A 25,039-nucleotide genomic window follows, 5' to 3' on the forward strand; every position below is an offset into this window, starting at 1 on the left:
TAGGAGTAGTGACAGTAGAAACCCTTCTGCTATTCCTGATCTCAGGGGAACAGTATTCAGTCTTTACCATTAAGTATGACATTAGCTATAGGTTTTTCAGAGGCCCTTTATCAACTTAAGGAAGTTCTTATCTATGCTTAGTTTTCTGTGAGTTTTTATCCTGAGTGGATATAATTTTTTTTTTTTTTTTTTGGCCACGCTGCACAATTTGCGGCATCTTACTTCCCTGACCAGGGATCAAACCCAGGCCCCCAGCAGTGAAAGTGCCGAGTCCTAACCACTGGACCACCAGGGAATTTCCAATGAGTGTGTATAAATTTTGTCAAATACTTTTTGTCTCTAGTTTGTTGATTTGGTGAATGACTTTGATGTTCAAATATGGAACCAGCCTTGCATTCTTTGAATAAGTTCCACTTGGTTGTGATATATCATCCTTTTTATGTATTATTGAATTCAACAGTACATAAAATTAAGATTTTGCTAAAATAAAATTTCGTGTAAAATTCTTGCATCTGTGTTCATGAGATATTGGTCTGTTGTTTTCTTGTAGTGTCTTTGTCTGGTTTTGGTATCAAGGCCTCTTAGAATACGTTAGAAACTATTGCCCCCTCTTCAATTGTCTGTAAGAGTTTGTATAGAACTAATATTGTTTTTTCCTTAAAAGTTTGGTACAGGGACTTCCCTGGTGGTCCAGTGGTTAAGAATCCGCCTTCCAATGCAGGGGATTGCAGGTTCCATCCCTGGTCAGGGAACTAAGATCCCACACACCACAGGGCAGCTAAGCCCACACACCGCAACTACTGAGCCCATGTGCCGTAACTACGGAGCCCATGCACCACAACTACGGAGCCCACACGCTGCAACAAAAGATCCTGCATGCCGCAACTAAGACCCGATGCAGCCATATATAAATAAATAAATATTTTTAAAAATAAAAATAAAAATCCTTTAAAAAAAAGAAGAGGAAGTTTGGTACAGTTCACAAGTTAAGCCATCTGGACCTGAAGGATGTTTTTGTTAGTTGTTGCTTTTGGTGGGGAGGAGGGGTTAACTGTAATTCAGTTTTTTAACTGGATATAGGGTTGTTCGGGTTATATATTTCCTCTTGAGTGAGCTTTGGTAGTTTGTGTGTTTCGTCTAAATTGTCAAATTTATTGGTATGAAGTTATTCATAATATTTCTTTATTATCCTTCTAATGTCTGTAAAAACTGTAGTAATGTCCTCTATCTCATTCCTGTTATTGATATTTTGTGTCTTTTCTCCTTTTTCTTGATCAGTTTGGCTAAGGTTTATCAAAGAACCAGCTCATTCTTACAAATGGTTAAAATAGTAAATTTTATGTTATGTATATTTTACCACAATTAAAAACAGTACCCCCAAAACCCTAGCTCATTAATTTCCAATCTGACCTTTATTATTTCCTTATTTCTGCTTTGGATATAATGGGCTTTTTTTCTTAAAGGTGGAACCTGAGGTCATTGATTTGAGTTCTTTTCTTTTCTAATATAAACATTTAGTTCTATAAATTTCCCCTTCAGTACTCCTTTAATGACATCCCACAAATTTTGATAGTTATGTTTTCATTCAATTCAAAATACATTCTAATTTCCCTGTTGATTTCTTCTTTGATCCACAGTTATTTAAAATGATGTTATTTAGTTTCCAAATATTAGGAGATTTTTCCAAATATCTTTCTGTTATGATTTCTAATTTAATTTCATTATGGTTAGAGACTATCCTTTATATGACTTGAATCCTTTTGAATTTTTTGAGACTTATGGCCTAGAATATGGTCAGTCTTGGCAAATGTTCAAACTGTATGTACTTGAGAAGAATGTATATTCTGCTGTTGTTGGATAGAGTGTTCTACAAATGTCAATCATGTTAATTTGATTGATTGTGCCATTCATTTCTACTGTATTCTTGCTGATTTTCTGCCTACTTGTTCTATCAGTTACTTAGAGATGGGTATTGAAATCTTCAATTAGAATTATGGATTTGTCTTTTTCTTATTATAGTTCTGGTTTTGCTCTGTATATTTTGAAGCTCTGTTATTAGAGGCATAAACATGTAAGATTAATTGATCCCTTTATTATTATAATAATAAGTTTATTATTATGATCATTTTTATCCCGAGCAATATCCTTTGTTCTGAAATCTTATTCTGATAATAATATAGTCCCTCCAACTTTCTTTTTTTTTTTTTGCGGTACGCGGGCCTCTCACTGTTGTGGCCTCTTCCGTTGCGGAGCACAGGCTTCGGACGCGCAGGTTCAGTGGCCATGGCTCACGGGCCCAGCCGCTCCGCGGCATGTGGGATCCTCCCAGACCGGGGCACGAACCCGTGTCCCCCGCATCGGCAGGCGGACTCTCAACCACTGCGCCACCAGGGAAGCCCCTTCCAGCTTTCTTTTAATGTTAGCATGGTATATTTTTTTAAAATCCTTTTAGCTTTAACCTCTTTGTGCCTTTGTGTGTTTTTAAAGTGTTTTTCTTGTAGGCAGTATACAGTTGAGTCTAGCTTTTTTAATCCAGTCTGACAATCTGCATTTTAATTGGGGTGTTTAGACCATTTACATTTAATGTGATTATTGATATGGGTTCATTTGAATCTATCTTATTGCTATTTGTTTTCTATTTGTCCCATCTGTTCTTCATTCCCTTTTCCTTGTTTTCTGACTTCTTTTGGATCAATTGAGTATTTTTATGATTCCATATTATCTCCTTTATTGGCTTATATATGATTTTGTTTCAGATATTTTGGTGCTTTGTATATTAGGGGCATAAACATTAAGGATTAGGTTCTCTTGAATAATTGACTCCCTTACCATTATGAAATTACATTTTTTTATCCTTGATAATATTCCTCTTTTTTTTTTCAGTTTTACTGAGATAAATTGATAAACAGCACTGCAAAAGTTTAAGGTATACAGCATAGTGATTTGACTTATATACATCTTGAAATGATTATCACAATAAGTTTAGTGAACATCCATCATTCATATAGATACAAAGTTAAAGAAATAGGGCTTCCCTGGTGGCGCAGTGGTTGAGAGTCCGCCTGCCGATGCAGGGGACACGGGTTCGTGCCCCGGTCCGGGAAGATCCCACATGCCGCAGAGCAGCTGGGCCCGTGAGCCATGGCCGCTGAGCCTGCACGTCCGGAGCCTGTGCTCCGCAATGGGAGAGGCCACAACAGTGAGAGGCCCGCATACTGCAGAAAAAAAATTTTTTGTGTGTGATGAGAACTCTTAGGATTTAGTCTCTTAACAACTTTTATATATAGCATACAGCAGTGTTAATTATATTTATCATGTTGTACATTACATCCCTAGTACTTACTTAATCTTATAACTGGAAGTTTGTACCTTTGACTGCCTCTCTGGTAACCAAAAATCTGATCTTTTTTTCTATGAGTTTGTTAGTTTCTTTATTTTTGAAGTATAATTGACCTACAGCACTATGTTAGTTCCTGTTACACAACAGTGATTCAATATTTCTATACATTTAAAAATGATCACCATGATAAGTCTAGTTGCAATATGTCACCATACAAAGATATTACATAGTTATGGACTATATTCCCCACACTGTACATTTCATACCCTTAACTCCTTTATTTTGCAACTGGAAGTTTGTACCTCTTAATCTCCCTCACCTATTTCTTTCCTCCCTCTATGCCCCTCCCCCTGGCAATCACCTGTTTGTTCCCTGTATCTATAACTGTTTCTGTTTTGTTATGTTCATTTGTTTTGTTTTTTAGATTCCCCTTATAAGTGAAATCACGCAGTTTTTGTCTTTCTCTGTCTGACTTATTTCACTAAGCATAATATCCTCTAGGTACATTCATGTTGTCGCAGATGGCAAGATTTCATTCTTACGGCTGAGTAATATTCCATCGTATATACATATATATATCTCACATCTTCTTTATCCATTCATCTATTGATGGCAGTTAGGTTACTTCCATATCTTGGCTATTGTAAATAATGCTGCAATGAACATAGGGGTACATATGTCTTTTCTAATTAGTGTTTTTGTTTTCTTTGGATAAATACCCAGGAGTGGAATTGCTGGATCATATGGCAGTTCTATTTTTAATTTATTGAGAATCTCCATACTGTTTTCCATAGGGGCTGCACCAATTTACCTTCCCACCGACAGTGCATGAGGGTTCTCTTTTCTCCACATCCTCACCAACACTTGTTTTTGTTTTTTTACTTTTTATTTTCTATTAGAATACAGTCGATTAACAATGTTGTGACAGTTTCAGGTATACACACTGCTGTATTTAGAATGGATAACCAACACTTGTTTTTTGTTGTCTTTTTGATAATAGCCATTCTGACAGGTGTGAGGTGATATCTCATTGTGGTTTTGATTTGCACTTCCCTGATGATTAGCCATTTTGAACATCTTTTCATGTGCCTGTTGGCCATCTGTATGTCTTCTTTGGAAAAATGTCTATTCAGATCCTCTATCCACTTTTAAACCTGGTTGTTTGTTTTTGTTTGTTTGTTTGTTTTTGATGTTGAATTGTATGAGTTCTTTGTGTATTTTTGGATATTAACCCATATCAGTTATATCGTTTGCAAATATCTTCTCCCATTCAGTAGGTGGCCTTTTCATTTTGTTGATAGTTTCCTTCACTGTGCAAGAGCTTTTAGTTTGATATAGTCCCATTTGTTTATTTTTGCTTTTCTTCCCTTGCCTGAAGAGACATAGCCCCCAAAATATTACTAAGACTGATGTCAGAGAGCTTACTGCCTATGTTTTCTTCTAAAAAGATTTATCGTTTCAGGTCTTACGTTTAGGTCTTTGATCCATTTTGAATCTATTTTTGTGCATGGTGTGAGAGGGTAGTCCAGTTTGATTCTTTTGCATCTAGCTGTCCAGTTTTCCCATCACCATTTATTGAAGAGGCTGTCTTTTCCCCATTGGTATATTCTTGCCTCCATTGTCATAGATTTATTACCCATATAAGTGTGGGTTCATTTCTGGGCTCTCTATTCTGTTCCATTTATCCATGTGTCTGTTTTTGTGCCAGTACCATACTGTTTTGATTACTGTGGCATTGTAGTATAGTTTGAAATCAAGGAGCATGATACCTCCAGCCTTTGTTCTTCTTAATAATATTCTTTGATGTAAATTCTATATTATTTGATATTACTATATCCACTCCAGCTTTCTTTGATTACTCTTAGCATGGTATATCTTCATCCAAAAGTGAAAGGTTTCTCAGGGATGGTTACTTTTTTAAAAACTGAATTTAGTTAATTTTGTTTGCTTTTTTTAAAAATTCCATTCGTCTATTTTAAAGATTAATAATAGTTATCTATTTACTAAATAGAACAGGTAATCTAAATATACTTCAGTTCTATATTATGACTTGTTAAGGACAAAGGTTAAGGAGAAAGTGGAGAAGGTAAAGACAGAATACATAGAAATGCTAGGATATCTGGAGAAAGATTTTCTGCAGAAAACTTTTCTTGTGACCTTTTGGGATATTGCTGTTAAAGGCTCTTAGAGCATTATTGGGATTTTTGGTCAGTGTAGGCACAAATGGAAATCTCACTTCTAGTTACTTGGGCTCTGGTCCAAGTGAAATTAAATCTGGAGCTGAATATAGCCCATGGGCCAGAGATTCCTCATCCCTAACCCAACATCACTGATTTATCTTCTAGAGTTGGCTTGGAAATGAAATTGAGGTTATGGTCAGTACTGAGGAAGCCAAGCGCCATCTGAATGACCTTCTTGAAGACAGAAAGATCCTGGCTCAGGATGTGGCTCAACTCAAAGAAAAAGTGGAATCTGGGGAGAATCCACCTCCTAAACTCCGCGTAAGTGCCCTATGGAAATACGTTACCAATGATCAGACTCCACACTCCCCAGAAGCCCTCACTACTTTGGAGAATTACTTTCCAAGTAGTACTTCACCCTCATCCCCACTATTCTTCTTTACAGAGGCGTACATTCTCACTTGCTGAACTGCGTGGTCAAGTTTCTGAGTCAGAGGATTCCATTACAAAGCAGATTGAAAGCCTAGAGACTGAAATGGAACTCAGGTAATGGGACTATGTCTAAGGCATTATAAAAATTTATGCCTTGAATCAAAATAGAACCTATCAATCAGTTATTCAAAAGCTTGTTTTTCAGAAGCTTTGTGATGTAGGAGAAACAAGAAAAAGTAACAATTTTTGAGCTATACACTTCACTAGACATGTTAGATACATTTTCTCATTCAGTCTCTCCCTATGAGGTATACCTTGTGAGGTAAGTACCATTCTTCTCACTTTAGAGATCTAAGCTAAAGATTCAAAGATCTTAAAAAATTTGCTGAAGTTTATACAGAACTGGGATTTGAAACTCAGTTTATCTAATTCCAAAGTCTATGGTCTTTATCATATACCACAAGAACTGACTAAAAACAAAACTTTAGAGGAACCCAAGAAATGATACCAGAAGATCAACAACCTGGGAGAAGGAGAATTAGAGATCATCAGCAAAGTAGATATAATATAATGCATAAGTAAAGTATCATGACCATTAAATGAGATTAGAAAGTAAAGTACATAGCACAGTACTTGGCATATTAGAAGTGCTCAATGAATGCTCTTCTCTTTAATCACTGTTACTTTCTTTTAAGTATCTGTGAAATCTAGAAGGAACAAAACTTTGACAGATATTTTATAGTGTCTTAGGGTAATACAATTTTATTGCCCAGAAGACCTTGGAGACCATTTAATTTGTTTTTAGCAACACATACTAGCTGTTTATCTTTGGATATGTCTTTAAGTTGCTCAACATTTGAGTTTCTGCTTTATGCCGCACTGGATGCAGTTGGGATATATAGAAAGAATAGATGGCATTGTCCTTGCTCTCGAGTAGAAACAGTATAATGACTGACAGTGGTGTGTTGGAATTGTTTGTTAAAATTTTAAGACGGTTGTAAACTGTTGAGAGCTTACAATTCCTTTGATGAGAGTATTCACACTACAGAAACTAGCAAAAGCTACAAATCAGATCTGTTTTTTTAGGTACTGTTTGTTAAACATTTACCTACACACCACTGTGCATAAGTAAATGATTATTTAAATGTAGGGCAGGTGCCAGGTAGAGGGCAATTAGACAGAGGTGACTTTAATCAAGGGAATTTCCCTAAGGGCAAGAAAGGGCATTTGATAGATAAAACAACTCTGAAGTGTTCTGGCCCACCTCTTCCAAGAAGCCTTCCCTGACTCTTCATCCCTCATTAATTTTCCTCTTCTCTAAACTCCTTCAGAACTTACAGTACTCGGTCATGTAGTATAGATGATGTATGTTATCTTTATATTTATTAATTATTTTACATTGATTAGTCTTGTCAATCTAGACAGATTGTAAGCTTGTTAAAGGAAAAGACTATATATTAGACCAGGGTTCTCAAAGTGAGGTCTACAAACTCCTGGGGTGTCACTGAGACCCTTTCAGGGAGTCTAGGTGACTCCCTGTTTTTATAATAGTATTAAGACATTGTTTGCCATTTTTACTACACTGACATTTGCCATGATAGTGCAAAAGCAACAGTGGACAAAACTGCTAACACCTTAGCTTGAATCAAACCAGTAGCACAAACCTGTACTAGCAGTCATTGAATACTTCACCACCACACACTCTCGGTTTTACTTAAAAGTCAGTTTTACTTTTGGCTTTGATAAAGCAATAAAAATTATTAATTTTATTAAATCTCAACCCTTGAGTTCAGACCTTTTTAATATTCTGTGTGACAGAATGGGAAGAACACATAAACCACTTGTGCTGATGCCGAAGGACGATGTTTCTCTCGAGGAAAAGCACTTGTGTGATTGTTTGAGGTGTGAGTTTAACGGGCCTCTTTTTTCATGGAACATCATTTTTACTTGAAAGAACGACTGACAGACAAACTATGGTTATTCAGATTTGGGTACTTGGCAGACATTTTCTCAGAAATGAACCGAGTGAGCCTGTCAAGTCAAGGAAAACAAATGACAGTGTTTGTCACCAAAAATAAAATTTGAGCTTTCAAGCAAAACTTAGAATTTTGGAAAACGTGTATCTGCCACTGTAAACTTGACAGTTTTTCATAACTTTTCTAATGAGACCAGTAGTGATATTAACAATTGTGGTCTTTTTTATATTGTGTAATGAAATGTGTTGATTTGAAGGCTCTGTATGACTGTCCAAATGACATGTTACAGAATCACGTTTGAGTAAAAGATCCATTCAGATTGCAAGTAACCACATTTCAACTAACTTTTAAGGAACTTGTTGGGTTTTGGTGTAGTCTCAAAGAAGAATATCCACAATTATCTGAAAAGGCTATTAAAATGCTCCTCCTGGGCTTCCCTGGTGGCGCAGTGGTTGAGAGTCCGCATGCTGATGCAGGGGGACATGGGTTCGTGCCCCGGTCCGGGAAGATCCCACATGCCTTAGAGCGGCTGGCCCCGTGAGCCATGGCCGCTGAGCCTGTGCGTCTGGAGCCTGTGTTCCACAATGGGAGAGGCCACAACAGTGAGAGGCCCGCGTACAGCAAAAAAAAAAAGCTCCTCCTGGGGCCTTCCCTGGTGGCACAGTGGTTAAGAATCCGCCTGCCAATGCAGGGGACAGGGGTTCGAGCCCTGGTCTGGGAAGATCCCTCGTGCCGCAGAGCAACTAAGCCTGTGCACCACAACTACTGAGCCTGCAGTCTAGAGCCCACAAGCCACAACTACCGAGCCCAAGTGCCACAACTATTGAAGTCCATGCGCCATGAGCCCCTGTTCCGCAACAAAGAGAAGCCACCACAATGAGAAGCCCACGCACCGCAACGAAGAGTAGCCCCCACTCGCCGCAACTAGAGAAAGCCCATGCACAGCAACGAAGACCCAATGCAGCCAAAAATAAATAAAATTAAAAATAAAAAAAGCTCCTCCCAGGAATTCCCTGGCAGTCCAGTGATTAGGACTCGGCACTTTCACTGCAGTGGCCTGGGTTCAGTCCCTGGTCGGGGAACTAAGATCCCGCAAGTCGCACGGTACGGCCACAATAAAATAAAATAATAAAATAAAATGCTCCTCCCTTGTCCAGCTACATATCCATGTGCGGCCAGATTGCCTTCATTTACATCAACCAGAACATATTACAAAAGATTAAACGCAGAGGGAGATATGAGAATCCAGCTATCTTCTACTAAACCAGACATTACAGAGATTTGTAAAAATGTAAAACAATCCCACTCTTCTCACTACATTATTTTTTGTGTTGGAGAATGTTGTTGTGTGTGTGTGTGACACACACACACTCCCCCAACCTGCATTCATGTCCTTTCCAGACCTTAGAATGTGACTTTATTTGGAAATAGTGTCATTGCAGGTGTAATTGTTAATGTATAATGGATTGTTTTGATTTTAAGTGAATTAATAAATGTTTTTCTCAGTTTTACTTTCTAATACTGTAAATATCTATAGGTATAACATACATGAGCTGAATTTGTTAGAGGTCCTCAATAATTTTTAAGAGTGTAAAGGGGTCCTAAGACCCAAAAAGTTTAGAACTGCTATCTTAGATTATTTTAGTACCCATCTTCTTTATAGTACCTTACATAGCACTGCATGTTATACACATGCCGGTATGCTCCCTCTCACTGGACACCTAGCAAATTTGAGAAGGAAGCTATTGACAAAACTGAAATATTGTGTACATCTTGGTCTCAGGCCATACTTGACCGTAAAGTATCTGGAAGCTATAACCAGGGTCATGGTATCTAGTTTTCGTAGAAACTTCTCAGTCCTGTGGCAGGTACTCCAAGATAACCTCTCACGACACCAGCCATAGGTATCAGTTTGGTGTTAGATTCCAGCAAAGAGCATCTACCTGTTTGTTCTTTTGAGATTTTTTTCCCTTAAGATCTCTAACCTGAATCTTGTCCTTGCATAGGTGAGCCACCACGTCACAGTTCCAGCTTAAAAGTCACATTATGGTCAATGTGCTACAACAAAAGCCTCACTAAAACAAATCTTTCCAAGTCCCACTATATGACCCACTTATTTCAACCAGTATTTAATAAAATAAAACCATTTGGTTAGTCTTAGCATCCCTTTGTAACAAGTTTTGAGATACTGTATAAAACCCTAACCAGATGACTCAATCATTATTTAAATGGTATTTAACTGATACCTCTGTCCGTGAAACTATTTGAAGTTTCTCCTCAGAGCTCTTCCCCTCTCCTTGGTGTTGAGGCTACTAGAAATAAGGCTCATTGTTTCTTTCCCTGAAGGAGTGCTCAGATTGCTGACCTACAGCAGAAGCTGCTGGATGCAGAAAGTGAAGACAGGCCAAAACACCGCTGGGAGAATATTGCTACCATTCTGGAAGCCAAGTGTGCCCTGAAATACTTAATTGGAGAGGTAAATATCTCTCTTCCTCTCAGCAATTCAGGGTCTGACTTGGTGGGTTGAAATAAGATGTTAGCCTAGAATACTATCATAGTGTTATTGCCACTGCTCATGGTAGAAACCACAATGACACAAACATTAGAGAAATAGTTTTATGGGTAAAGGTTGGTGTGGGCAAGTACAAGCCAGTCACTTAAAAATATATATGAGTGCTCGCTTCGGCAGCACATATACTAAAATTGGAATGATACAGAGAAGATTAGCATGGCCCCTGCGCAAGGATGACACACAAATTCGTGAAGCGTTCCATATTTAAAAAAAAAAAAAAAATATATATATATATATATATATATATATATATATATATATATGAGTTGCAAGTTGATACCCATACCTGGCATATAGCAGGTGCTCAATAAATGTTCACTGTTATTATTATGAAAAATCAGGATGCCATAGTAGGCCACAGGTCAAACGTAAAATATTATACTATACTACTTTTTAAAACACCTCTGACATGTATTATATTCAAAAAGTTTAAGATACAATCTAGGAAAGAGAAAACCTTTGACATATAAAGATTCATCTTAAGGAAAATCCATCTTCACTGACCTTAAAATAAATATATCATCTTCCACTGTCACAAGAGGAATTAAAATTGATCACCTCTGGTGATTGAAGCAAGCATACAAATTCCAACTCTGCAAGTTTGAGCAGTGCTATCCTTTATGCATTTTTGTGTTGGGTTAGCAGATTTTTCCTACTAAGGAAATCCTGATTAGTCTTGTGAACACTGGTGTTTATGATGTTCACCATCTGGGCTAGTAGAGAATATAAAACTAGGCCAGCATAGGATATCAATCTAGCCTGAAGAGCCAGAGCTGTAGTCTCGGCTAATGTGTCTACAAGTTCCAACATGTGAACACAGACATTCTGAAATGGGACATAATTAGCCATAAGGGTGTGTGCTGTGGATTTCTCTTTAAAATTAAGGAAGAACTTCTTGAGTATCAGAGTTTGGAATTGTCAGATACTGTTTGTGTTAGGTTTATTCTTGCCTTGAGGTAAAACAAGGGATTAAATGACCTCAGCAGTGGCTTCCAGCTCTAAGATACCTATCTCAGCAGATATCTATCTCGGCCCTTGGTTTGGGTGGTGGTGATTCTATTCAATGGTAGAATCCATATGACATGAAAACATAAGAATGGACTTGGACATGGAAGAACTTTTCTCAGTCCATTTCAAGAAAGCTGACATTTTCCTGCCTAATGAATGGGGAAAGGTGGCCATTCTCCAAATAAACTGATCTTCTTTTATCCCTTCCAGCTGGTCTCCTCCAAAATACAGGTCAGCAAGCTTGAAAGCAGCCTGAAACAGAACAAGGCCAGCTGTGCTGACATGCAGAAGATGCTGTTTGAGGAACGAAATCATTTTGCTGAAATAGAGACAGAGTTACAGGCAGAGCTGGTGAGAGTGGAGCAACAGCACCAAGAGAAGGTAAGCTGGCGAGCCAAGAAGCTATACTGAAAAACAAACCATTGTTGCTCTTTATTGTTAGTTAAAAATAATAATAATAATAATGGGGGTATGAAGTTTCCTTCAAAAGACCACGTAGTCTTTTCCAATTTTTGTAAATAAGAAACCAGAAATAGAGAAAAATGACTTATCTAATAAGTTTACACATACCAGTGACAATGGCTCTTAGCCTCCAACTTTAATACCAAGATGAACATGATGATGCTTCAAGCCATGAGAGCCAAAGAGAACAATTTACTTTGAAATCACAAAGGAGTAACTGGATCACTGCTTGGACTAAACCAGAATTCCTTTTTCCTCTCATTCCTTTGGTACCTTTGGGTTGTATCTTTCTCTAGGTGCTATACCTCCTCAGCCAGCTGCAGCAAAGCCAAATGGCAGAGAAGCAGCTAGAGGAGTCCGTCAGCGAAAAGGAACAACAGCTGCTGAGCATCCTGAAGTGTCAGGTATGGAGATGAGGCAAAGGTCTCCAGAGATGGGGTCCCCAGGCCTGACTGAGAATCCTGTCTGATTTACATGACTGTACCTGCAGGAAAGAGTAATTACCTACTGAAAAAAAGCTTTATAAAGGTAGCCTTTTATAATGGTAGCCTTTTATAATGGTAGTCTCTATTGCCTTGTTGCCCTGTTTGATCAATTTAGGGGTGTTTAGGATGTAGCCACATATAGGATAACCTCCGTTTTGGTACAGAAATGACAGTACATACTCCATACCAGACTTCGAGGCCTCCTGGTTCTTTGCCTCAACGCTGAGCTCTAAAGAGTTGAGAAAGTTAAATCATCCAGTAGAATCCTAGGGACATTTAGCTGTCTCTTCCCGTGCCTGTTCTGAGTTGAGACCTGACCTGTTTGTAAAATGCCTGGGGTCTGCATTTCTTCCAGAGGCTGGGAATACCACACCCTTTAGTAGCATGATGGAGTACTATTTTATCCAACTTAGAGTCTTTTTCCTGAACCACCAGTCTCTACGGCTTCCTTGGCACTGCCCATCAAAGACAACCAAATGTGTTAAGGTCGTAGGCATGAATCCAATTATCATAAGTGCCAAGGAAGTTTAATCAGGTTTATTAGTGTAGCAAATAAACTGCCTAACCTGTGTTGAGAAGCGTGGGCAAAAGCATCTGTAGACTTCAAAGAAACAGCTGACACTCTGGATGGGTTTCTTTATCAGCATCCTGATGTGAATAAGGGATATGAGGCTAGAAAATAGAAAAGAACGAGGAAGGCATGTAGAGCAGAGCCCATGTTTCCTGCAAGTGCAGTCGTGGCTGCTTGGGAGCGTTGGAATAGAGGTGGCACTCAGGACACCTAGGAATTGGTGGGGATCAGGCATTTCTCTGGGCGCCAGTGCCTGCTGTGCAAAAACCACCTGCTGCCAGCAACTTGGCAGTAGTATGTTTTCATCCCTGTGAGTTGTTTGGTAACCCACATGTAGTGCCCAAAATAACCCCACCTATCACTGCATTATCTGGAAATAGGATGAAGAACTTGAGAAGATGCAGGAAGTATGTGAGCAAAATCAGCAACTTCTCCGAGAGAACAAAATCATGAAGCAGGTAGTACAGCTTCCCACCCATTTAATAAGCCCTGGGAGACCCTCTTGCAACAGAGGCCAGCTCGTGGGAGCAACCCTGAGTATAATGACTTGGCTCAATTTTATGAGGGCTACATCTAGTTTCCATGTGGTATGGTCATGTGCATTTCAGATGGCATAAACACATTTTTTTTTTTTTTTTTTTTTTGCGGTACGCGGGCCTCTCACCTTTGTGGCCTCTCCCGTTGCGGAGCACAGGCTCCAGACGCGCAGGCTCAGCGGCCATGGCTCACGGGCCTAGCCGCTCCGCGGCATGTGGAATCTTCCCGGACCGGGGCACGAACCCGTTTCCCCGGCATCGGCAGGCGGACTCTCAACCACTGTGCCACCAGGGGAGCCCACACATTTTTTAATTTGCTCTTTTCTGAATCTAATACTGATCTTGTAAAGTGGTAGTCCTTCAACCTACTTTGCTCTTACCCTGCCTCACTTTACCATGGCTTAAGATTAAGCTAACTTAGGAATCTTTATGTTTTAGCCATGAACACTCTCAGAAGCTGCCCTGCAATGTACACTTTGTCTCTTCTTTTCAAATAGAAATTGAACCTCCTCCAAGTAGCCAGCAGACAGAAATCTCATCTTCCTAAGGATACCCTTCTATCTCCAGACTCTTCTTTCGAATATATCCCACCTAAGGTAAACTGCTCAGGGCCTGTGATACCTTTGCATAGCCAAGGTTTGGGGTGAGTGTACTAAAATCACCTTTCAGAAGTGGTTGAGAGTTAAAATTCCCACATTCCAGCATCTCAATTTTCTATGGAGTCCCAAATAAAATTACAGTACAATCTTGAGGAAAATAGTCATTCTCCCTCCCTAGACGGCTGACTTTGGACCATGTACAGGCATTATGCAACACAACTGAGGAGGAGGCGCATAGAAAAGAGCAGTGTTCGGCTGTCCATCCAAAGATACTTATCATATCATGAGTCCCTCCCTCCTCCCTCAGATTGCTCAGCCTCTATCCCTTCAGTTTCTCTCCCTTCAAAGACTGAGGCCAAAGGCTAAAGCAGAATTTCTTCTGATTGGTAAAGCCAAGTGGGGTATATTTGAGGAAATCTGAAATCTCTGCTCTGAGAATATAGCGGGCAGCAGCTACTGGGAAGATATAATCCACATGTTGTTGTTGTTGTTTTTAATTAAATAACCATTCCAAACTTTTTTTCTTAGCCCAAACCTCCCCGGTTTAAAGAAAAGTTCCTGGAGCAAAGCATGAACATCGAAGATATAAAATATTGTTCAGAATATTCTGTGAATGAGCCTGAGGACAGTGATGGTGATGGTGGTGATGGGGATGATGAGGAATGGAAGCCAACAAAATTAGTTAAGATGTCCAAGAAGAACATCCAAGGGGTAGGAGGCAGCTCATCTCTTTCAGGGGTTCTAGTTATTAGTCTTCACTGCCAGTGAGGGTGTACCGGCCCCAGACCCTACACCTCAATCCCCCGATCGTGTTCAGAGGCACTGGCTCTGCTGAGGGGTGCTTGTTGGGCCAACTCTGTATGGAACTGGGGGCTAGTTGAGAGGGCTGCCTGGGTGCACAGGGAGGCTCTTTTCATGTTTTCAAGTTCTGACCAGTCTGAACAAGTAGTAGTGTTCTATACCATCTCATTGAAACTGGTTCCAGTGTGACCATAATAATCTTTCACATTTTTAAAGCATTTTACAGTCTATATACCATTCTCATATATGTTACCTCTTTTCATTGTCAGCAAAAAAAAATCCAGTGAGGTGTTTATTATTTGTATTTTACAGCTGGATCTGAGACCCACGAGAGGGAAATGACCTTGCCCAGGGACATAAAACAAAGTGACAGTCAGGACTTGAAATCGAATGTTCTGACTCCAAGTCCAGTTTGTTTCTACCACATCATGGTCATATCAGTAAAAATTGTAGCCCAGAAGCTAAGTGGGAGCTTTAAGATTGAACACACCAAAGTTAAGGCTAGTTAGAAACAATCTGACTTTGAGGCATGCTGTATTTACTTACACAATGATAATCCTACGGATTTATCAAACCTAGGTGTTCTATGTTGAAACATTAACTTCCCAGGCATTACAGTTCATCACTACCCCAACTGTGGCCTGCAGCCACATTCCACTTAAAGAGAACAGCTCACAAATTACCCTAGCTGGATTCCTGGAAGGTTATTCGATTTCATTAGCTGATAGTGCACCACATGGGGAACTGAGCCTTGTAAAGCTACACCACCAGAGAGAAGCAACTCATGAGGACTAGACAGCCGTGGTGGCCTTAAGTCATTTGGAAAGTCATCAGGAATGCAACATACCATGTGCTCTTAGTGGGACTAAGAGCTCATCCTTAGCCTCAGAGAGCTTATAATCTAATGGGAAAACAAGCCAAAGAAATAGGAACACATCACAGGACCTCAGCATACTCATCTCGGGGAGATGGACTGAGGGGCTTTTAAGAGTGACTGTAAAGCCAAACCAAATAGATATAGTTTATGAACATGCCAGAAAGGGATGACTCTTGCTTCATTATAAGACAGAAAGGGAAATACAGTCTTGGGAGCACCTGGGAAGCCATTTTCTGGCACAATGAATAGCATATCGTAAAGACTTGATAGTAGAGGTAGTAGCGGGACATAGAGCTGGGACACTGAGAGAAGATGGGGCAGAACATGTCTGACTTTGATTCACTTACTCAGCAAACATTTATGCTCTCTACTGTGGTTGAAGTGGTAAGCATGAGCTGATTGTTGATGAAAAGGTCAGCCAAGTACTAGGAAGCACAGGTGAGAAGTACACACAGAAACAAATGGTAGAGGACCTAAAACTCTGGGGAAGGAGTTTCCAAATGGCAAGCAAATATGGGTATACTTGTCCTTGAGGAAAGCTTATCACACACACACACACACACACAAGCATAGATATAATAGCACTGTTGCTGTAAGCTTAAAAAGGAAATATAGAAGTATAGCCAAAAATGCAAGTAAGTGATATTTGCTATCAATGATAAATCCTATCTCTAAAACACTGAGAGATGATTATTTTCTAGGCTTTTTCCCTGATTTTATAACTTGAGAATATAACTGGGCTTTAAGGGGAGCAAGTTGGCATACAATCTAGTTTCTCCCTTTTGGAGGCCTCGAAGTACATGGACTGCTCTTTGATCAGACTGCTTGTAGACACATCAGCTGTAGACCTTGATGCTTTGCATGAAGGCCATCCTGATTATTATTGTTTCAACCCAGCTGAAGTGGGCTGGTATGAATCACTAGGTATCTGCAAAGGAGACTGCAGCAGGTACCAAAATGATGACTTGTCCAAAGCTAATGCTGAAAAAACTAGGTTTCCTCATTCAGCTATATTTCCTATCTGTACTAAGGAGATGCCGAAGGATAGGCCATGTGCTGTAGTAAAGAAGTGATAGCTTAGAAGCCAGGTAAACATGAGTTGTAGCCTTGACTTTGCCACTGTTTAGTTGGATAGCCTTAAGCAAGTCACTTAATCTCTCTGAGCCTCAGATTCCTTATTTATGTAATAAAGGGATGAGGCTAGAATAGTGATATATAAGGTCCCTTCCAGCACTAATATCCTGAGTCAAAGTAACAGTCAAAGTTGTATAAATGGGTTTTGTTGTTGTTGTTTTTAATAAATGGGTTTTAATAATACTACCTTTATATGGGGCTATATGGTGTCTGAGAAGTTAAAAGAAGGAATATATGCAGGAGCACCTTGTGAAGGATAAAATATCATGCAGGTATTGTTATTAAAGCACTGTAAGCATTTTTACAAATATTCCCATTTGTCCCCTTTGGCAGAAAAGAGGGAGGAGGTATTCTGGTCTCTAGTAATGAAAGAATGAAGATAAACTTGGATGGAGTGACTTGTCCAAGGTCATGCCAAGTATTAAATATAAGACTAGAGCCCAAGCCTCCCAATTCCTAGCCTGGTATCCTTTATGTTACAATTTTTACCAGATCTTATCATTCTGAGATATAATGTAACACTGAAATCAGTGCTAGAAGAATTATAGACTCTAAAGAAATAATTCTCAACCCTGGCTACACGTTAGAATCCCCCAGGGAGCTTTTAAACACAGGTTGCCTGGGACCCCACCCCCAGATATTCTGATTTAATTGGTCTGAGGTGGGACCTGGCCTTTTTGAAAAGCTCCCCAGAGATTCCTTATGTGCAGCCAGGGTTGAGAACCACTGGCTTAAAGGAACCCCAGAGGTCTTTCATCTTGACTTCCCACTGCTTTTATATAAAGAATCTCTCTATTATAGTGGTTCTCAGCTATGGTGTTGGGACATGCTGGTGGGTTGCTAGCAGTTGTGATACACACACACACGTATACACACACATCCCACATACATCATATTTGAGATTTTGTCTGTGGCAAGATCTTGCTCCCTCTCTTATATTCTGATCTGCGTCCTGGTGTGAGAGAAAATAGGATGAAGCTAAAGCTAGTGCACATGGCATTCGTGTGAATACATCTGTCATGTACGTCATGACTGTTCTATAATACAACTCCCAGGTGTTTATCTAGGCTCTGCTTGCTTGAAAACAAGCAATCTAGTAGGGGGAGGCTCACAGTCGTGAGACAGGGCAGCCCATTGTATTCCAAGTAGGTGTTGGAAAGTTGTTCCTTGTTGAGCTGTCCTATGAATCATCCCAATGAGTCTTGGCTATGTAGAAGTCTAATTGTTCTTCCTTATGATAGCCCTTCAGATGCCATTCTTGTACTTTGGATAAAATAGAGACACATGGACAGGGTAATAGAGTGTTTTTGAGGCATATAATATAGATAAATGTGTAAATGGTCAGAGGACCATACCCAGCCTGTAGCAATCAATGGATCAATGTCATCCTGGCGAGGTGTCTCTAGGACATGTCATAGAACTCTGTGTTTTGCTCTGTCTTATTCAAAGAAGCAAAGTTAGGGGTTTTTTTTTTTCTGTTATGTCCAGTGTTGGCAAAGGTGACTAAGGTGGGCATTCCTGTTGTTAGGAGTGTAGTTTGGCATACCTTTCTGGAAAGCAACTTGAAAATATGCATCAAAAGCCTTAAAAATATTCCTATCCTTTGGCTCAATAATTATATACATAGGTATTTATACTAAGGATATAGTCATTGATATGTAAAAAGATTTATAAATCTTTTTTGAGCATCAAACTATGTATCAGGCACTGCTTCTAGGTGCTGAGGATGCAATAAACAAGACAGGTAAAATCCTTGGCCTCATGAAACTGAAGACATTCTTGTGGAGAGAGACTCATAGTGACCAGAAAAACAAAATAATTTTAGATGATAAGAGATAAAAAGAAAATGTAGTCAAATCATAGAGAATGATGGGGTAGGAAAAGAGTACTTTGGACGAGTGTTTGGGAGAGGCCTCTCTGAAGAGGAGATATTTAAGCTGAGATCTGAACAAAGTGAAGGAGCAAGTCAGGAAAAAAATCAGAAGAACATTTCAGGAAAAGGAAACAGTAAATGCAAAGACCTCAGGGCAGGAATGAGCTTGGCTTATCAAGGAACAGCTGAAGAGGCCAGTGAGGCTGGAGGATACTGAGAAGTGGGAGAGTGCAGTACAAGGTCGGGTCAGAGGGGTAATCAGAGGCCTTGTCAATCATGGTAAGATTTGGATTGTATTTATGTACCAGGATATTTGCTGCAACATGATTTTTAATGGCAAACAATTTCTTTCAAAACAATCTTAATATCTAACGTTAGGTGACCAGTTAAGTAAATTGACATTTCCACATGATGAAAGACTATATACAATTGTTAAATATTAAAAATCATGGTTTTGATTTTCAGATTTTATAAAGTACTATATATTATTCTCATAATGGGGGCGAGGGGGAAGATGTTTTAATGGTTTCTTTTACCCTCACAACTACACAACAATGGTGATGGTTGTCCATATGAAACAGACTCAAGGGCTTGAATTTAACTGTAAATGCAATATGAATCCACAAAGATATGACAAGGGAAAAAAAGCTACTGTGATTTAGGACTCATTAGCAGAACTATGGAGTTCATAACAAGGGAGGTGTTTGTCTCAATCTGCTTCACAATGGTCACACCACATTTAGAAAGTTATGCTCATTTCTGGGTGTCACAATTGAAGATGAACTTGGAGAAATTGTTATATAGCCAAGGTGGTGAGAATTCTTGGAAACCATGTCATGTGGTGAATCATTGAGGGAGCTAGGTATATTTAGCTTTGAGAGGATTTGGACAGAGTGGGACTGGGGAGTGAAAACGATGCTCAGGGTTTGAACATATATGCTGTGAAAGTGGGGTTAAATTGATTCCATATCATTCCAGATGGCAGAATTTGGTCCTGAGATCAGAAGTTATATAGAAACTGTTATCTCAGGATAAATAGAGCATTGGATAATAAGACCAGGGATGTTTGAGTGGGGCTTCATACATCAAATCAGGCTTTAGATGGTCACTGAGGTCTCCTCTGACTCTAATCCATCATTCTGAGAGCTCTGTCACCTATATTTGTTCCAAGCCAAACTATCCTTACTTTCTTCCACCATTTCTCTTACAACATCACTTCCTATAATGCTGGTCACCCACCCCCTTTTTGTTTAATTCCCTCTTTGTGAAGCACATACACACAGTGGACTCCTGAATGTGTGCACAAGGAAACATACTTATTGATAAAATGGGCTTAATATATGGAAAGCGCTTGTAACAGTGCCTGGCACATGGTGATGTCAGCTATTACTACTGTAGCCTTGTTGTAAGTGTGAAATATGGCACTATGAGGAGTATGGGTAAATTGTGGCATGCTCATAGTGTGAAAATGAATGGAACAGGAGCTACATGCATCAACGGATGATAAGATACCATTTATATAAAGTTTAAAAGTATGTAAGATAACTCCTTACATATTTTAAACAAAAACTCATATGTGGTAAAAAAGAGACATGCATGGGATAATAAGCACCTAATTCAAGAGACTGCCCCTGGGAGGGAGGAAGGCAAATGGGATCAGGAAAGCATAGACAGGAGGCTTCAGTTCTATCTGTATTTTACTCATCAAGGGAGGGTTGGGGACATGAGTGGGTTTTTTTTCTTGTCTACACTTTTTATATGCCTAAAAAAATTTATGGGGCCCTAAAATAGGATATATCATTTCAAATAGAGTCTGACTGACCCAGGGTTTACTGAAACATTCTCTCCCTATGATTTCTGAGCTCCAAATTACTGGCTGACTGGCTTGCTTTTTTTTTTTTTTTACATGTTTATTGCAGTATAATTGCTTTTACAATGGTGTGTTGGTTTCTGCTTTATAACAAAGTGAATCAGTTATACATATGTTCCCATATCTCTTCCCTCTTGCGTCTCCCTCCCTCCCACCCTCCCTATCCCACCCCTCCAGGCGGTCACAAAGCACCGAGCTGATCTCCCTGTGCTATGCGGCTGCTTCCCACTAGCTATCTACCATACGTTTGGTAGTGTATATATGTCCATGCCTCTCTCTTGCTTTGTCTCAGCTTACCCTTCCCCCTCCTCATATCCTCAAGTCCATTCTCTAGTAAGTCTGTGTCTTTATTCCTGTCTTACCCCAAGGTTCTTCATGACATTTTTTTCTTAAATTCCATATATATGTGTTAGCATACGGTATTTGTCTTTCTCTTTCTGACTTCACTCTGTATGACAGACTCTAGGTCTATCCACCTCATGACAAATAGCTCAATTTCGTTTCTTTTTATGGCTGAGTAATATTCCACTGTACATATGTGCCACATCTTCTTTATCCATTCATCTGATGATGGACACTTAGGTTGCTTCCATGTCCTGGCTATTGTAAATAGAGCTGCACTGAAAATTTTGGTACATGACTCTTTTTGAATTATGGTTTTCTCAGGGTATATGCCCAGTAGTGGGATTGCTGGGTCATATGGTAGTTCTATTTGTAGTTTTTTAAGGAACCTCCATACTGTTCTCCATAGTGGCTGTACTAATTCACATTCCCACCAGCACTGCAAGAGTGTTCCCTTTTCTCCACACCCTCTCCAGCATTTATTGTTTCTAGATTTTTTGATGATGGCCATTCTGACTGGTGTGAGATGATATCTCATTGTAGTTTTGATTTGCATTTCTCTAATGATTAATGATGTTGAGCATTCGTTCATGTGTTTATTGGCAGTCTGTATATCTTCTTTGGAGAAATGTCTATTTAGGTCTTCTGCCCATTTTTGGATTGGGTTGTTTGTTTTTAGGTTATTGAGATGTATGAGATGCTTATAAATTTTGGAGATTAATCCTTTGTCAGTTGCTTCATTTGCAAATATTTTCTCCCATTCTGAGGGTTGTCTTTTCATCTTGTTTATGGTTTCCTTTGCTGTGCAAAAGCACTGAAGTTTCATTAGGTCCCATTTGTTTATTTTTGTTTTTATTTCCATTTCTCTAGGAGGTGGGTCAAAAAGGATCTTGCTGTGATTTATGTCATAGAGTGTTCTGCCTATGTTTTCCTCTAAGAGTTTGATAGTTTCTGGCCTTACATTTAGGTCTTTAATCCATTTTGAGCTTATTTTTGTGTATGGTGTTAGGGAGTCATCTAATCTCATACTTTTACATGTACCTGTCCAGTTTTCCCAGCACCACTTATTGAAGAGGCTGTCCTTTCTCCACTGTACATTCCTGCCTCGTTTATCAAAGATAAGGTGACCATATGTGCATGAGTTTATCTCTGGGCTTTCTATCCTGTTCCATTGATCTATCTTTCTGGTTTTGTGCCAGTACCATACTGGCTTGATTACTGTAGCTTTGTAGTATAGTCTGAAGTCAGGGAGCCTGATTCCTCCAGCTCCGTTTTTCGTTCTCCAGATTGCTTTGGCTATTCGGGGTCTTTTGTGTTTCCATACAAATTGGGAAATTTTTTGTTCTAGTTCTGTGAAAAATGCCAGTGGTAGTTTGATAGTGATTGCACTGAATCTGTAGATTGCTTTGGGTAGTAGAGTCATTTCCACAATGTTGATTCTTCCATTCCAAGAACATGGTATATCTCTCCATCTGTTTGTATCATCTTTAATTTCTTTCATCAGTGTCTTATAATTTTCTGCAAACAGGTCTTTTGTCTCCTTAAGTAGGTTTATTCCTAGATATTTTATTCTTTTTGTTGCAATGGTAAATGGGAGTGTTTTCTTGATTTCACTTTCAGATTTTTTGTTGTTAGTGTATAGGAATGCCAGAGATTTCTGTGCATTAATTTTGTATCCTGCAACTTTACCAAATTCATTGATTAGCTCTAGTAGTTTTCTGGTAGCATCTTTAGGATTCTCTATGTATAGTATCATGTCATCTGCAAACAGTGACAGCTTTACTTCTTCTATTCCGATATGGATTCCTTTTATTTCCTTCTCTTCTCTGATTGCTGTGGCTAAAACTTCCAAAACTATGTTGAATAAGAGTGGTGAGAGTGGGCAACCTTGTCTTGTTCCTGATCTTAGTGGAAATGCTTTCAGTTTTTCACCATTGAAGACGATGTTGGCTGTGGGTTTGTCATATATGGCCTTTATTATGTTGAGGAAAGTTCCCTCTGTGCCTACTTTCTGCAGGGTTTTTATCATAAATGGTTGCTAACTTTTGTCGAAAGCTTTCTCTGCATCTATTGAGATGATCGTATCGTTTTTCTCCTTCAATTTGTTAATATAGTTTATCACATTGATTGATTTGCGTATATTGAAGAATCCTTGCATTCCTGGAATAAACCCCACTTGATCATGGTGTATGATCCTTTTAATGTGCTGTTGGATTCTGTTTGCTAGTATTTTGTTGAGGATTTTTGCATCTATGTTCATCAGTGATATTGGCCTGTAGTTTTCTTTCTTTGTGGCATGCTTGTCTGGTTTTGGTATCAAGGTGATGGTGGCCTCGTAGAATGAGTTTGGGAGTGTTCCTCCCTCTGCTATATTTTGGAAGAGTTTAAGAAGGATAGGTGTTAACTCTTCTCTGAATGTTTGATAGAATTCGCCTGTGAAGCCGTCAGGTCCTGGGCTTTTGTTTGTTGGGAGATTTTTAATCACAGTTTCAATTTCAGTGCTTGTGATTGGTCTGTTCTTATTTTCTATTTCTTCCTGATTCAGTCTTGGCAGGTTGTGCATTTCTAAGAATTTATCCATTTCTTCCAGGTTGTCCATTTTATTGGCGTATAGTTGCTTGTAGTAATCTCTCATGATCTTTTTTATCTCTGCAGTGTCAGTTGTTACTTCTCCTTTTTCATTTCTATTTCTATTGATTTGAGTCCTCTCCCTTTTTTTCTTGATGAGTCTGGCTAATGGTTTATCAGTTTTGTTTATCTTCTCAAAGAACCAGCTTTTAGTTTTATTAATCTTTGCTATCATTTCCTTCATTTCTTTTTCATCTATTTCTGATCTGATCTTTATAATTTCTTTCCTTCTGCTAAATTTGGGGTTGTTTTGTTCTTTCTCTAATTGCTTTATATGTAAGGTTAGGTTGTTTATTCGAGATGTTTCCTGTTTCTTAAGGTAGGATTGTATTGCTATAAACTTCCCTCTTAGAACTGCTTTTGCTGCATCCCATAGGTTTTGGGTTGTCGTGTTTTCATTGTCATTTGTTTCTACGTATTTTTTTAAAAGAATGTATTATATTCAGTTATGTGTATCTTTTTTGTTGTTTTGTTTTTGTTTATTTATTTATTTTTGGCTGTGTTGGATCTTCGTTTCTGTGCGAGGGCTTTCTCTAGTTGTGGCAAGCGGGGGCCACTCTTCATCGCGGCGCGCAGGCCTCTCACTATTGTGGCCTCTCTTGTTGTGGGGCACAGGCTCCAGACGTTCAGGCTCAGTAGTTGTGGCTCACGGGCCTAGTTGCTCCATGGCATGTGGGATCTTCCCAGACCAGGGCTCAAACCTGTGTCCCCTGCATTAGCAGGCAGATTCTCAACCACTGCGCCACCAGGGAAGCCCTCTACATATTTTTTGATTTCCTCTGATTTCTTCAGTGATCTCTTGGTTATTAAGTAGTGTATTGTTTAGCCTCCATGTGTTTGTATTTTTTACAGATGTTTTCCTGTAATTGATATCCAGTCTCATAGCATTGTGGTCAGAAAAGATACTTGATACAATTTCAATTTTCTTAAATTTACCAGGGCTTGATTTGTGACCCAAGATGTGATCTGTCCTGGAGAATGTTCCATGAGCCCTTGAGAAGAATGTGTATTCTGTTGTTTTTGGATGGAATGTCCTATAAATATCAATTAAGTCCATCTTGTTTAATGTATCATTTAAAGCTTGTGTTTCCTTATTTATTTTCATTTTGGATGATCTGCCCATTGGTGAAAGTAGGGTGTTAAAGTCCCCTACTATGAATGTGTTACTGTCGATTTCCCCTTTTATGGCTGTTAGTATTTGCCTTATGTATTGAGGTGCTCCTATGTTGGGTGCATTAGTATTTACAATTGTTATATTTTCTTCTTGGATCGATCCCTTGATCATTATGTAGTGTCCTTCTTTGTCTCTTCTAATAGTCTTTATTTTAAAGTCTATTTTGTCTGATAGGAGAA

General features: G+C 39.1%; 1 protein-coding gene across 1 annotated transcript in view; it reads left to right on the forward strand.

The window, feature by feature from the left end:
- KIF4A (kinesin family member 4A) overlaps positions 1–25,039 on the forward strand; it is a gene marked incomplete at its 3' end in the record, with an annotated part of 126,179 nt that overhangs the window by 95,524 nt on the left and 5,616 nt on the right. Inside the window, exons 20-27 of the mRNA XM_079910802.1 lie at positions 5,686–5,841; positions 5,966–6,066; positions 10,275–10,404; positions 11,719–11,889; positions 12,267–12,374; positions 13,407–13,484; positions 14,060–14,158; positions 14,690–14,872. Coding sequence (XP_079766928.1) covers positions 5,686–5,841; positions 5,966–6,066; positions 10,275–10,404; positions 11,719–11,889; positions 12,267–12,374; positions 13,407–13,484; positions 14,060–14,158; positions 14,690–14,872 — 1,026 coding nt within the window. The remainder of the gene's footprint in view (positions 1–5,685; positions 5,842–5,965; positions 6,067–10,274; positions 10,405–11,718; positions 11,890–12,266; positions 12,375–13,406; positions 13,485–14,059; positions 14,159–14,689; positions 14,873–25,039) is intronic.

This window comes from Stenella coeruleoalba, assembly GCF_951394435.1.
Source record: "Stenella coeruleoalba genome assembly, chromosome: X".
Classification (NCBI taxonomy): Eukaryota; Metazoa; Chordata; class Mammalia; order Artiodactyla; family Delphinidae; genus Stenella; species Stenella coeruleoalba.